This window comes from Peromyscus eremicus, chromosome 7, assembly GCF_949786415.1.
Source record: "Peromyscus eremicus chromosome 7, PerEre_H2_v1, whole genome shotgun sequence".
In the NCBI taxonomy this organism is placed as follows: Eukaryota; Metazoa; Chordata; class Mammalia; order Rodentia; family Cricetidae; genus Peromyscus; species Peromyscus eremicus.
In genome coordinates, this window is record NC_081422.1 from 93788871 (window position 1) to 93805276 (window position 16406).

Consider the following 16406-nt stretch of genomic DNA (forward strand, 5'->3'; position numbering starts at 1 on the left):
ATTACCCCATTCCAGCTTGAGGCCAGCTTGCCAAAGAACTACTCCCCAAATCCTCAAATCCTCAACCTCCACCACTTATTCTATGAACACTGAAGCTCCCTAAACACACACACACACACACACACACACACACACACACACACACTTGCATTTATGTGTATATGCTTCCATAGATAGTTCTGTATTGTTCTGTATTTTAAAAACATTTATTTAAAAGAAATTATTTAAAAAAAAAAAACAAGAAAGAATATGATAAGCAAGGGGAATCCTATAATTGAAGAAGTACATTAGAAACTTGGCATGAATGGAAGAAAAATAAGTTAGACCGTAAACATACCTTGGAACAGCTCCTAAAACAATGAGGTTGGCTTTCTGTTTATTGTTTCCAATTACAGCATTTTTCATGTCTCTGAATTCAGGGGAAGAAAAAAAAACCAAATATGTTGAAACAGCATAGGAAAGTATCACAGACCAACTCATCCACTTTATCATTCAACATCTTGGGTAGTGCAAGTTCAGAAGTGTGTGACAAATTCCAATCCTTCACCCTTGCCACCTAGAGTGCTGAAGAGGAGACAGAGAGACGTGCTAACTGGCTGTGGGACTGTACAACAGGAAGCAGTAAAGAAGAGAAATCCTGAGTCCCAGTAGACTTCCACTAAAAATAAGCTGGCTTCTTCTAACATGGGTAACAATCCTTTGAATACAAAAGAGTACGTTAGGTCATCTTTAATACAGCTCTGGGAGTAGATAACAAACCACCAAACAGCCAATGGAACCTACCTGACTTTGTAGCAGGGACCACTCTGTTCCACCTCCCCTCTGACCTTAGAACCATTAATCCTCTACCAGCACTCAGCAGCCTTTCTGGAGACTCACATTCATTCTCATATATTCATTCATATGCATACTACCACACACACACATCACTCACAAGTGCGCACATGCAGGGTGCATGTGTGTATGCATGTGTTTGCTTTAGAAACAGGAAGATTCTTAGAATAAGGGAGATGACTGTAAGTGGTGGAGGGCAAAGATTTGGGGAATAGTTATTTGATCCTAATGTTTTAATGTGGCATTTCTTTTTTTTTTCTTGTGTGTGTGTGTGTGTGTGTGTGTGTGTGTGTGTGTGTACACAGAAGCCAGAAGAGGGTGTCTGATCTCCTGAAGCTAACATTACAGGTAGCTGTGAACTGCCCAACAAGAGTGCTGAGCATCAAACTCAAGTCCTCTGGAAAGCAGCAAGTATTCTTTTTTTTTTTTTTTTTTTGTGTGTTTTTTTTTTTTAAAGATTTATTTATTATGTATACAGTGTTATGTCTGCAGGCCAGAAGAGGGCACCAGATCTCATTACGGAGGGCTGTGAGCCACCATGTGGTTGCTGGGAATTGAACTCAGGACCTCTGGAAGAGCAGTCAGTGCTCTTAACCTCTGAGCCATCTCTCCAGCCCCGCAGCAAGCATTCTTAATCAGTCCCATTTCTCCAACCCCTGAACATTTCTTATCATTCCATTTTATCTGCTTGATTTTCTTATTAGCTGTACCCATTTGGGATTTGATTTTGTTTTTTAATTTCCTACATTTAGTCTTCATATGATATCCAACTAAACATTGAAGAGACTTGTGAATACATCTCCATCCTCCATCCTTTCTGTGTACTGCTGTGCTCATACATTTTGCAGTGTGCTGGTTAAAAACAACACACTACATAGTATTAGTATTTTTTGCTTAGGTATCTAATTACCTTTTAGGAAGATAAAAACTTAATTTTTGTATATTTTTTGTATATTTGACAGTTTTTATTCTGGCCACTAGCCACTAGCAGAGTTCTTTACTTAAAGTAAAATTGTATTCCAAAATAAGAGTACTTATATAAATTCATATTCTTGGATGGCCCCAAAGGATATGTGGAAAAAATATAAATATGGCAAAACAAACTCAAAATGACAAAGAAAATGCTTTTAATTTTAAAGTACTTGTCCTAATTGCTAAGAACTGTCTGGCACAGAACACAAGAGGGCTATGTTCCTAAAGGGCAATGGTTCTAAAGGTGGGGAAGGAGCATTTCCACCCCAAGGGCACCTTAGACACTTGTATGGATGTCCAGGGAGAATTCCAGTCATAGTTTTACAAATGACTGGAAAACCCTTTTTGTACATATTTACAGCAAATGGCATTCTTCCCCAAGAGTGCATATGTCACATAAACACAAGAGAATTATTTTTTAATCAAAAGTTAAGCATTTTGTGCAAAAACTCGTGGGCCATCTGATTGTACATGTCTCATATCTCCCCTTTTCACTGTCTTTGAATCACCTAACCTTAAAGTGGTAGTGAGACTGTTTCCTTATCAACAGAAATAACAGATGGATGGTGTCTTGACCAAGCTCCATCTGTACACACAAGAAACTTGTTTTGTGTCTATTAAATCTATTTTAGTATTTCTAGTTGCCTCTTAACCAATTTTTAACATCTCAGGCCTTTTATCGAAACCTTCCAGTAACTAGTGCTGAGGAACTGATATAGAATTTGGGATTCAAGAGAACCAGGGGACTCTAGGCCATACTTTCTGTTCAAGAACCCTTGATTGGGCTTCTCTGAGGCTTTTATTTCAGGATAGCTCAGGGTTCAAAGCTGGGACAGAGAAGCAATGATAAACATACTAACTCTCATCATTTTCACTGGGTATGCTCAGGAGGCAGAAAGTCTTACAGCTGTTTCATTATGTCCTTGATTATGCTAAAGTAAGGAAAACAAACATTTTGCCCCTGGCATTCATTGGGCTGGCAGAGGCATCCCCTCCTCCCCAGGAGAGTAAGCAAACTTCTATGAGAACAGGGTTCACACAGCAGGACAATGTAGCAAAGCCTATCGTATATGGGTTACAGTCCTTCTGTTAATGAGTTAAATTAAAAAAAAAAAAAAAAAAGTTGAGCATTTTGGAAAACAAGAACCAGTTCAGCAGTACTCACTGTACTTGGGTCATCAATACCACATAGCTGTCTCAGGACACCCTAGCAGTTCTCGTAATCAACTACCTCAGAAGGTTTCTATAGCAGTTAGACTTAGGCATTTACATATTAGAATACTATAATCATCTTATCTCTATAAGCAGGGAAGGCATTACATTCTGCTGGGGATTAACTAACTGTATTAAGTAGGTGTTGTTACTATGAGTCTAAAACATTGCAAGATAGTATAACAGTGTCCCAAATAATAAGGGGAAATTAGATCAGGGAAATGTTAAGAACACCATTAGGGGGCACTCAGGTTTTCAGCTCACCCATCTCTTTTGTATCACAAAATAAGCTCTCCCAAACACTTTTGTTTCTCCCTGTTTTAGACAGCAGAGGTCTATTATACATAAGAATATTTTGCAATCTTGAAAGTTATAATCCTAGAAAAAGTTGTAGAGTTAGCAAAACATCATCTGGTAGTAAAATGGGGTGTGTGGGGGGAGGTGAAAGTAACCTTTTAAAAAAAAAATCAGGAGGTACGTATTTCCAACACCAACTACATTTACAGGCTGGGAGTATGGCTCCATGGCAAAGAGCTTGCCTAACATGCCCAAGGCCCTGGGTTCAATCCTCAGCACCTATTAAGACACACAAAAAGTGTTAATTAATCCTCTTCTGCAATTCTTCAGTTATCACAGGAGAGTCCTGTTATGTTTAGAGATGTGCTGAAAGCTGATGTCACCACACATTTCTGAGGGTATTTTTACGTCTTGAGGCAAACACTGAAACTACTTGCTTTCCCATTAGCTCACTATCTGAGGGTAGGTCTTACAAAGACTGATCGAACCCTGTCAGCCAACTTTCCCTTAGATCTTCTGGATGACCTAAAACAGATAATGAACTATTCATTATGAGGTTATTAGACTTAATGAGATTCATTAAGTTTGGTTTGGTTTGGTTTTACCCAGTCCTGATATACAATTATACAACAGGAGAATGCCAAGGTCTCAGTAAAAAACAGTTAGTGAGAGACTATCCATCGGGCTCCTACTTCTGGGTCAAAGCTACTGCTTCCTTCTTAGAGACGTTCAGAACCACTGCCGCACCGGCCGAGCAGTCGGTCACCCACTTCCCTCATCACCCATTCCCTCAGCACACTCCCCCACCTGAAGCTGCCAGCTCAGAGTCTCTGTCATGCCCGCTGCTACTGAGGTTCTCTACTACAGAACTCTCAATCACTGCTCCCTGTTTCCCCTTCCTAAACTTAGCGAAGAATGAGATGTCTATCCTACCATAGTTTGTGGACCCATTCCAAACACCCAAAACCAAAGTAAAGTGTGTTACAGACAAAAGACAAAACAAACAAAAGAGCAAAACCGATTTTCTAATTCTCTTAATAGTTTGTACCAATATTTAAGAACAAAGGAACTTTTGCTTTGGCTCCAAGAAGTAAATATACCCATGTTAGACAGACATATTAACAGCCAGTAAATTAAATTACCAGCCTTGTTACTCTAATAGCCTAGCAGGTCATTTTCATGAAACTGTTAAAGCAAACAGAGATGTTAGTCACCTATTTAAGGACAGTAGAGTCTACCTGTTATCATCTACTCATCCCTTTCCTCAGTCTTCTGGTCTAAGAGTGAGGTCAATGTCACTCCCTACAGGATGACCTGACAGCTCCAGGTCTGGTGTCCAGGTGTCCCTCTGGGGAGCCTTTAATTGGATGGAGAACATTCATCTCTCTGTTAGCATGTAAGTCCATTCCCTTTTACAGGCAAGAATATAAGTATGACCTGGAAATATTAGAGATGTTACTATATGGATCATTACTTTTAATATGTACCCCAAAGAAATACTTTTAGAAAAATCAAGCCCAATGAAGACACAGGTAAAACAAAACTATACAAGATCTGTCTGTCTGTCTGTCTATCTACCTCTACCTACCCACCCACCTATCCATCTTTAAAGTTTACATAGTACTCCAGACTTACTACTCTAATTTGTCTTCAAGGCAGCCTTGGGTAAGAATAACCCCATAAGAAAGCTGCAGCTTAGGCAACACCCAGATCCAGGAAAAGCCTTAAGCTAATACCACCCAGGGATCCACCCAGGGGTGAGGAAGTACCTGACATCCCAAACATTCCAACCATTAGTTAATGTGGCCAGATGTCCTTGAGTCTAGCACACACCTATTTTTTGTTTTACAGATACCCCTAGACAACTGTCAGCCAATCAGGGTCCTGGACCCTGGAAATCCCCTCATCCCAACCTCTGCTAGATAAAAACTCTGCCCCAACTGAGCTCAGGGCTCTCTGCTCTCACCAACGTGTCGGACAGACAGAGGGACCAAGCTCCAGAGCTTGAAATAGAGGCTCTTTGCTTTTACATGCTGGGGAGGGGGGTGTTGTTAAGATTTGTGTATTTGCTTGTTTTTCAGAACCCCATATTAAATGACGGATCCAAGTACGTCACCAGGCTTGGGGCTTACACCTGCAATCCCAACATTGTAAGAGGCTGAGTCAGGAGGACCATGAGTTTAAGACCAGCCTAGACTACATAGTGAGTTCCAGACTGGCCTAGACTACTCAGGGGGATCCTGTTTTGAAAAACAAAAACCAAATGAAAGCAAAACAAAAGAACCAACTCATGTCTTCTACGGGAGATGATTTTTTTTTCCATTTCCTTCTACACATAGAGACTATAGCAATCCGATAAAAAAATAAATTTGGTATCTTTCTTTTTATTTTTCTATGTCTGTATATAAAATAAAAGCATTTAAAACTTTTTGTCAGACATCCTTTTCACAGGAGATCAAAAGAACACAATTTCTTGCCTATCTTGTCTACTGATGCTTGGGAGAAGACATGCCTGATTATCTTCTTCTAAGAGTCACAATTAGTTCTTGAGCTCAGCACTGTATTATGTGTTATGAAGGCTACAAAACATCATACAATGAGATGCCTATTTTGTAAAGTTACAATCTCCCTGGAGAGACAAAAAAAATATTACTAACAGTGTCGTCAGCCCAGCCAAATTATAAATTTAGTATATATAGTATAGGTTTAAAAATACTATGATGATAAATAAACTTAAAAGATTTTTGAGGCAATGGGAGGAGCTAAGCTGAACTGTAGAAAATGGTCAGAACGGAGTGAGCAGATGGCAAGAGCCAAAGAAGCTATTGGTAGATTACGATGGACGTGAAGACGGTAGGAACATCGACTGAAAAAAGAAGGTTCACCTCAGGGTGGCACGAACCCAAAGTGACAGGAAGGAGAGAGACTAGAGGAGAGGATCAGGGAGTAACTGTGACTTGGATCACAGAAGTGGCATGAAGAAAGCAGTGCCTAAGGAAGAAGGTAAGCTAAATGTAGATAGGCTGGTACGCTGACGAGACTGAAGTCCACAGGGGCAACTAAGTGATGACACCCGTCATCATCGTGGTACTCTGTAATCACATAAAAGGAGGCTGACTGTGTCTGGAGTTACTTAACTCCATTAGGCTTCTGACTCCCTAGACAGAAGCCATATTCACTATTATGTACATTCACAGGACAGTGCGTGGCACTTGGCAGGTTCACAAACTCTTTCATGTTTGGGAATAATAAAACATAAGAAGCCTAAAGAGGAAATCCCTCAGCAAAACAAAGATTCACTCTGATTTCAGACATACTAAATTAAAATTAAAATAAGAAGACCTATGTATGGTGGGTATGATCAAGATACATTGTTTACATGCATTAAACTGTCAAAAAATAAATATTAAAAACAAACAGAAGAAAAACAGAAGAACATCCAGGTAGAAAAGTTTAAAACACATGTTTTGGAGATACCCCATTTTGGGGGATGGGAGGAATTGGTCTTAAAACATCACAAAGTACACCTTGATGCACTTGACAGGAAAAGAGTTCAGCTACAATCTCGATTCCGCACACCAATGAATGGTTTTAGGAGACACAGAGTATTACATGGAGATTAAACTTTCTACTTTACTTCCCTTTTCTTTGCTCTGAAAGAGATTAGAGACAAAGGGCTCAAACATTAAATGCAATGTATAGTGCCTACCAAGCAGACATTTAAGTACAGCATAGAGAGAAAGTAAACAGTATACCTTGCTGTTAAAATAGTGGCAGAAAAGAAAGAAAAAAATAATTGAAATCTAGAGCTGCTGAAGAAACAAAATTTCAATCAGGAATAAGCCTATATTTATTTCTAAATAGTCAAAAGATAGAATAAAGTTGAACCTATTATCGCCTAAAAATAAAGTAACATTTAAGGTTAGAGTTCCAGACTAAAGATCAGCTACACCAGTTTCATTCTGAACCAGTGTTATTTCTCAATTACTTGAGACAGCTCTCATTTAGAAGAAAATACTATTTTACAGTCATTTTTGTTCTAAATGGTAAGAAATGGCCAAATAGTATGTTGGGCACAAAAACTATAGTCTAAGTATACGGTTTGGTCCACTTACAAACTCTCGATATCAAAGACAATAAGCTGTAAAATACGAAAGAAAAATCCCACATAGTTGTGGGTAGCTAAGAATAAAGCAGTGTCTTCCAAAAAGACAGCAATGTAATACATCTTATTATATCATCCAAGTATGATGAGCTTCTGATTTCTTCCCTTTTTTGGTTTTGTTTGTTTGTTTTTCAGCTTTGTTTTTTGAGGCATGGTTTCTCTGTGTAGCCTTGGCTGGCCTCAAACTCAGAGATCTGCCTGTCTCTACCTACTGAGTGCTGGGACTAAAAAGGAATGTGTCACCATGCCTAGCTGAGCTTTCAATTTCTAAGCATAGCTAGAAAATGAGGTACATATATTCACATCCCAATTAAACAATATTTATATTTCAGATTAACCACCAGCCATTCGTAAGCTGCTACATTAATTAGAATTCAGAGACTAGGAGAGTACTCAACTAGGATCAATCCTCAGCACCAAAAAGAATTTAAAAATGAGCTTGATGATGATTTATTACTTATAACTTTGAATCAAAATCAATTTATTTTTCCAGTTCTGAGATCAAACCAGGCCTTGTGTATGCTAAACAAGTCCCCTCTATCACCAAGCTGCATCCTCAGGCCAAGGAAGCAAACTTTTCATAGGACACTTGGCTCAAGTCAACTTAAAACACAAACCATACTCCTATCATATGTGCAAACAGAATAGGCCTGAAAACTGGGAGCAATTAGCTTATTCTTATAAATTACTCTGTGATGAAGATATTTAAAATATAATTTCAGAAACTTCCATAAAATTAAAATATTTTACAGTAAATATATAATTTTTCTATAGCATCTTAAGGTTCCTTAGTAAATAAATATTTTAGAACATCTTTTATTTATTTTTGATAATTTCATACATGTATACAATATATCTTGATCATATCTACCCCTAACGAATGAACAATTCTGAAAATTACATACTGCCTCAGAAATTAGACTATTTACTGGATTTAACTCTGTTTTACCAACATGACTGCAAACCACCTTATTTTCTTCAAAAAAAGTATACAACTTAATAACTATGTAACAAATGTTCAACATTTTGAAGCATATTAATATTTTAAATCTAATCATTCTAAAGAACATCACAGAGTGTGTTAGAATACTACAGAATAATGTGACAGCAAATAGGTGCCCTGTACATATGAAAAGATGTATTATATATAAACAGATACATAGCAGGCCTTCAAAATCAGCATCACACATATACACATTGAAAGAGGTGTTTCTACAGCAGCATAGACAATGTCAAGTTGAGCTAATAAACTACGGCAATCTCATTGTTGGCCATAACTCCCAGGCTAAGTTCCATTTTAGAGCACTACTTTCAAGACTCAGGATTACTCTATAACACTGCTTCTCTGGTATACTATTACTTTATACATATTTATTGACCAAAAAGTTAACCTTGTAACTTAAAATTCTCAAGAAACAAATATTTTGTTTTTATGTGAACTGCTAATTCTAGTTCACTTAACAAAAACAGAAGACCCTGTCTATATCAAAAGCAGAGGCATATTGTTTCTAGAGCCAGAAACAGTAATTATTACTAAAACCATCTCATCTCATTAGTACATTAAAATACTTTAGAAAGCACTTTAGAAACCGCTTCTTAGTGAGAACTTCCCAATTCATACATTGACAATTACCTGTGAATTACTGGAGGAATCTAGGCCAGCTCTGATTCTACTCAACCTTGAAACCACAGAGCCAGCCATGTTTGTTCATATCACCTTTGCCTTTCAACATAGGAACATAAATGCATAGCCACATGGGAGTATCACTGATCTTTTAAAGAACTACTAACATAAAATCCAGGCCAGGAGCCTAGTTGAGATGTTTTGAACATGGGGGGAGGAGGGGAGTCATTTAAGTAGTTTTGATTCATGATCTACAAAATTTTGAACATTTCTTCAACTATGAGATTTAAGACAGTTGAACCAATACCACAACAATCTTGCCAAAAATTGTACTGCAACTGTCTTTTGTTTGCTGCTGTTGTTTTGAGGCATGGAATCACATAGCCCAGGCTGGCCCTGAACTTGCTATATACCAAAGTTGGCTTCCAACTCAAGTTCTTCCTGCCTCTGGCCCTGTGCACTAGAATTATGGGTACTCACTAGTACCATGTTCCATTTCTACAATTGTTTAAAGTCACATAAAGATCTCTACACTAGAGAAAGCTCAGAATTTGCAATGTAGTCCAGTCTGTCTAGTACGCCTATTCCCTTTTGCAACTGAAAATTCTACTACAATTCATGACCTACAGGAGTGCCACCCCCATCTGCATATATCTATCTCATGCCATACCTAATTATCTTCTGTCCAGTTATACATTTGAAACTTTGCTCTTTTTGAGGGAAAAAAAGGATTGGTTTCTGTATTCAAGTCTTTGATACAGGAGGATCATCCAAATTTATGCTGAATGTTAAACTAGCAACAAAAAGTTACATTAGATAACCATTCATCTCTAAGTTCCAGGCCAGCCTGGTCTACAGAGTTAGTTCCAGGATAGCACAGCGACACAGAGAGACCCTGTCTTGAAAAACAAAACAAACAAAAAGTAATACAAATTAGACTTTAAGATGCAGCTGGGCAGTGGTGGTGCATACCTTTAGTCCTGGCACTTGGGAGGCAGAGGTGGAGGATCTCTGGGAGTTCGAGACCAGCCTAGTTAACAGAGCTAGTTCCAGGACAGCCAGAGCTACACAGAGAAACCATGTCTCAAAAAACCAAAAACAAAAAGATAATTGTTCATTCTTTAACAAATGCCAAGTAATACTGATTCTTAATACAACTTTTCCAATAAGGTTGCACTTAGCGATTAGGTAACATGCTCCTTTACGCTCTGCATTATCTACAGAGCAGCTTTCTATATTCACAGCCACGTCAATAGTTAATAGGCTATGATGAAAATACATCGCTTATGTTTAATTTCTTCAACTTTGTTTTTCCTATGTTATTTATATTCATAATTTTTGTGAGAAAAAATAAATTTAATAGAGCTAGAAAAATAAAAGTCAGTTGGCTTGTAGATTAAGCTATAGTTCTTATCAATTCTTTTTTGTTTCTCCATTTGAATTTTGGATTTGCAACTGTTTACTTCCGTTTCTGCCTAGTCCTCCCCTAAAACTAACAGGTTATCTTTCGTTGGTTCTATTCTAGATATTTTCCTCTAGATACCTATTGTATCCAATATGACTCCTATATAATGTTATGAAATGTGCACCTTTTCCTAAATATCATTGTGGTTCCCTTTTCCCTCTATCAATATTGTACTGAACAAATATATCTAAAAATAAACGTTAAAAATATAATTCACTTTTTACTCTATAATTTGTTATAATTTTCAGACAGTGAAACTGTTCAGGAAAAATAAATATTTGTGTATAGAGAAAAAAGCTTTATCAGAATCTCAGTAAATATGCCTTTGAAATGGAGTGGAAAACAATGGTTGGCGATGTGTTCCTCTGAAAGTATAAACAGACTTAAGCGGCCATCACTGCACTTGGAGCATCTTACTTAGTACTTGCACTTTCTCACCTGAATCAAGCACTCTGGTGTCCCCCCCCCCCCCCCCCCCCCGCCTTCTCTTCAGTTCAAACTGAATTGTTTCTGATTTTGACTTGAACTTTCCTTTCTATTTTCTGAAGAGACTCATATCTTTTTTCCATCAGTTGAAGAAAGGCATTTATTAGGGAGGGTGAGAAAACACACACATACAACGAACACACAGAGAGAAAGAACCTCCACAAAGCAGAGGGGAGACTCGGGAAGTCAATCAATGCCCCTTTAGGTCATTTTAAAAGTTATTTTAAACTAGGCCAGTAACAACTGACCACTTAAATGACAACAGGTGGCCTCCACAACACTCCAGGCATTGAATTTTATATTTCTGAGTTACTTCTCACCACAACCTGGCAGGGTAGGTGGCTATTTTCTCTTTAAGATGACAAAATAAAAGTTCAGGGAAATTGAGTAATTGGCCTAAACATACAGACAGGAAAGGACCCCCCCAGGAAATGTCACAACCAGGGATTTAACCTACTGTTGGCCAACTCCAGTGCCCATGCTCAATCCCCTCCCTCACATAGACAACTCTCCTTTGTCTGCCTAACCTGACAGCTTAGACTCCACAGCTTTTCAAGAGGCACTAAGGCCTTCACATTACACTTAAGCTGCTTTCTTACAATGAGTGTCCTTCTTTTGATTGCATCCCTTACTCTTCAGCTCTCTCACTTGTCAACTTTTCGAAAGCTCTAGTGGTCTTTAGTAAATTTAAATTTTCCTGAGTTTAGTTACTCACATCAGAGAGAACCCAGGATAAAAGTTTATCAGGAAAGATCACTAACTAGTAAATAAATCTAGCTTTCTCTTATCGAGCAGTAATAATGATGAAAGTATCATCTTCTACTATATACTGAATACTCAATGAGCATCTTCAACTAAACTGAAGAATCCTAAGGAATATTTAGTATTCTCTATCTAGAGAGCTGTCTGGTCCGTGGAGGGAGTGTCTGTCTTGTCTAAAGAACTATGTTATTTAAACCTCCCTCTTAACTAAAACTCAATGGAGGCTTTTCTACCACTTTTTCTGATACCACTCAAACTAGTCTGTAAGAGAGCTGACTAAACCATCATAAATTCTCTCAGTTAAGGGGGCGAAAGCAAAGTTAACATGAGCAGAGGGTCTCATCTCTTCTTGTTTCTCTAAAACAAAGGGCAAAAACAATGTCAAATATTCCGAGTTCCAGCCAGCTTTTCTGGCTTTGAGTAAGAATTACACTCAAGAGCTGGGGAGATGGCTCAGCACTTAAAAGCACCTGCTGTTCTTGCAGAGGCGGGGGTGGGGGGTGGGGTGGGGGGGGTGGGGGGGTGTTTCGGTTCCCAGAGCCCACAATGGGTGGCTCACAAGCACCTGTACCTCCAATTTCAGGAATCCAACACCCTCTTCTGGCTTCCGAAAGGTACTTGCATGCATATAGTGCACACATATACACTCAGGCACACACACACATAATGTAATTTTTCCCCCCGGAGCTAAGGACCGAACCAACTGAGCTAAATCCCCAAACCCACATGTAATTTTTGTTTGGATTGGTTTTTGATTTTTCAAGACAGGGTTTCTCTGTATAGCCCTGGCTATCTGGGACCTTGCTTTGTAGACTAGGCTGGCATTGAACTCATGTTGATCTGCCTACCTCTGCCTTCTGAGTGCTGGAGTACTGGGACTAAAGGTGTGCCACCATTGCCCGACCACATGTCATTATTAAAAAAAAAAAAAAAAAAAAAAGAATTATAGTCAAAAGAAAGGCTGTAAGCAAAACATCTCAGCTTACTACGGCCGAGAAAGAATAAAGCTTAAAGTACTATTTGACTGAAAACATTAGTAAGGGAAGAGGAAGGAAAGAGACTCATCTGCTTGTGGCCTGATGGCTACCCCAAATGCACTTCATCCTTAACCTTGTGCCTTCCCCAGAACTGAGGCCTGTAGGTCCTATGCTTCCCAATTCCACGAGCAGCCTTAGGCTAGAGCTTCTTCCTCAGAACTAAGATGTTAAAGGAAAAGCCACTGAACCTCAAAAGTACAGGACATTCACTTTTCAGTCACTTGAAGTCTTATCCCATTTGCCCAACTTTAATCTTAAAACCAATCACCTACAATGTGTTGATTAAAAATATTCCCCTCATTGAGGAAGGCTATTCATGCTCTCTGTTATCAGGAACTTAAATTTTCTAAGGACTGCTCTCTAAATGTTGATATTTAGATTTTCATCACTAGGAAATTCTGATGACAGTTAATGAGTTAACCAAAGAAATAAAGCAAAACAACAACAAACTCCTACTAAACTCTTCTCCCACTGCTTTCCAAAGATTAACTATGAATTTTTATCTCGCTTTTGTAGATATTAAAAGCAAAAGCATTCCCCAAAGGAAACATTTTAAAATAGAAAACAAGGGCTCTACAAAAAATGAAGCCAATCACGTTAGTTAATAAGTATCAACAGACAAAGTTTTATAATAAAATACTGTCATGAATGTCAAGCACTCATCTCATAAATGAAGTCAAATGGAAGAAAAGAATTTATACCTGCATTTTCATAATTATATTATTTGTCAGATTAAAACATGAAGACAAACAAGACTTTTTCATAGAGTCTTAAATGCATACTACTTACATGACACCTTGGAGAACTTTCTGGGGATCAGGGTCAAATAGCCTGTCAACATAGTGGCGACTGCTAGCTGTTACTTCCTAGAAAGTAGGGGAAAAATGATGACATCTGAAGCCATGCAAATCACAAATTCATAGCATCACCCACAACACCAAATCGCTAAACAGTCTACCTTAAGGAAGAGAACAGGGCTCCTTCCAGAACACATTTTATATGCTCCCTCATATGCTACTGTTAGCAGGGAATTTTTTTTCCCTTAGTTATCAAAATAACTAGAAACTACAGTGTTCAACTCAAGATGCCAGTGGCCATTTGTTTTTTTTAAGAGCACCCAATTTAAAGGGTAAAAAAAAAAAAAAAAAAAAAAGGATAGAAAATCCATGACATAAAACACTCCTAAGTTTGGTACTGAAACCGGTAAAGGAATTTGAAAAATCAACAAGGCACATAACTCGGTTCATTTAAAAGTTAAAACTAAAGGAGGATACTATTTTTTTTTTGTAATTGGTCTTTCAAATCACTCTGAGAAAAACCTGTAGATTAGGGGAGACAAAGGACACTAGGCCCCACTAGAAACATAACTAGCACTGAGCCTTTTGTGCTGAGTCCCACAGGCTCTGTCAGCAGGAGAGCATGTTCTCCATGGACAGCTGGATGCTATATGTGTGTGTGAGTGACACTGAGGGCCCATGCTTCTGTAGAGTACACACTACAGGAGAGAAGAGCTCCTGGCCAGAGGTGCAAGGGAATCCCCGCAAACAGACGCAGGGAGCATCACACCTGACAAGCTGACCAAGATAAAGCGTAATGGTGGGTGGTGGCAGTACCTCAGAAAGGAAACAATTCAAAGAGGAATTCGTAACTCCAATAGTGCTGTCTAGTCTGAACTGGATGGCACTTGGTAGAGTTGGAAATACAGAGAATACTTGGTAGAGCTAGAATACATAGACTAAGAGGCGTCAGGCAGCATATGCCTATAACCCCAGCTGCAGGGATGACGAGGCAGAAGGAAGCCAACCTGGGTTACACAGTAAGCCCCTCTCTCTCAAAAAAAAAAAAAAAAAAAAGTAGTTAGGGAGATACTTACCTCTTATTTGTACTGTGGAATGTGTTCTTTTTATTATGCAATATCTTGTAATATGTTTTATTGGGTGTTCATTTACATTTAATTTTCAGTATGTAACGTCATTTAAAACCGTATATTGAAGAACTAGAGAAATCAGTATGTAACATTATTTAAAACAATATATTGTAGAACTAGAGAACAAAAGTACTTTTGTTCCTTGCTCGTTTTCTCTTTTCTGTTGAAATGTGCTTATGTACTGCCATCCATTAGAACAAGGTGTTACTGGAAGAAACTTTTCCAGTTTCCTCAGAGTCCTGAATTAGTGGAAGAGCTAACTACCACAACACAGCTCTAGCTTAACACTTCTACACCACCAAAATTAGCTCTGGAGATGCTATACATATATATGCAGGCAAAACATCCATACACATAAAACAAAAAAATAAATAAAAGAACTCTCAGCTAGGGTAAATTGAGCAAATCTGTATAACAAACACAAAACTTATACCACCCCATTTAGATAGGGTTTCTAACCGAACCTGGAGGCCACCAATTTGACAAGACTAGCTGGTCAGCAAGCTTCAGGGATCCTCCTGCCTCTACTTCCCCAGAGCTAGAATTACAGTGTACACCACCATGCCCAGCATTTTACTTAGGTGCAGGGACCTGAACTCAGGTCCTCATTCTTGAAGGGAACACTTTACCAACTGAGCCATCTCCCCATCCCCCACCCATTTCTTGACTTTCTAATAGTGAGCTCTTCTGGACTTCTCAAACTCTGAGACTCTCCCACCCTGGGGCTGACATTTGGTTTTACAGCTCACCCCTTTACTCCAAGCTGTGTGTCTTCTGTTGCCTCTCAATATGTTTAAAAACCAAGAGAAGAAAAAGGTATGGTACACAGATTATGTACCTTAACTCAAATGAATTCCTCCCACTTTTTAAAGAGTGTGAATATCTGGTTGTCTCAGTACCATTTGTAGAAAGACACTATTTATCCATTGAATATCTTGGTGTCCTTATCAAAAATCCTATTGACAGGGGCTGAGTTGATTTATTCCTATTCTTTTTTTTTTTAAAGATTTATTTATTATATATACAGTGTTCTATCTGCATGCATGCCTGCAGGCCAAAAGAGGGCACCAGATGTCATTACAGATGCTTGTGAGCCACCATGTGGTTGCTGGGAATTGAACTCAGGACCTCTGGAAGAACAGTCAGTGCTCTTAACCTCTGAGCCATCTCTCCAGCCCAGATTTATTCCTATTCTTGGTTTTCCTTAATCTATATAGTCTTGTGCCAGTGCCAGTGCCAGTGCTGGTTGCCACAGCTTTCTAGTAAGTTTTTAAATGATAAAGTAGTGAGTGTGTCCCTTCGCCCTGGCCAACTGTGCAATTCTCTTTCAAAATTGTTAAATTATTCAAAATTTCCTCCTATAATAGCAACTCGTTCCTGTTCTGTGCCTGGTTCATTCAACACGCCAAGTACAGTAGTGAGGAACACGTTAAAGATGAAGAACTCAGGCCCATGGTTTACATCTTTGTGTTTGCTACTAGAAATACGAAAGCAGAAGTTTATGTACACACTGCAAGGACTGGTCTCAGAGAATGAGTACTGTGCAATAGAGCGGATACGGGAAGACAGCCAACGTTTGGATCACAGTCACAGAACCTGTAAAGCCAAAACATGAACTGTCAAGG

At 38.6% G+C, this 16406-nt stretch overlaps 1 protein-coding gene across 4 annotated transcripts in view; it reads right to left on the reverse strand.

The window, feature by feature from the left end:
- The window catches only part of Armc8 (armadillo repeat containing 8), a 95581-nt gene that overhangs the window by 61237 nt on the left and 17938 nt on the right, over positions 1-16406 (reverse strand). For 3 of the 4 annotated variants that reach the window (XM_059268440.1, XM_059268439.1, XM_059268442.1), the window contains exons 2-3: positions 13644-13720; positions 338-409 (exon numbers count right to left, since the gene is read on the reverse strand). In XM_059268440.1, the coding sequence (XP_059124423.1) occupies positions 338-409; positions 13644-13720 (149 nt within the window). The remainder of the gene's footprint in view (positions 1-337; positions 410-13643; positions 13721-16406) is intronic. The other variant, XM_059268441.1, reaches the window with a different exon arrangement.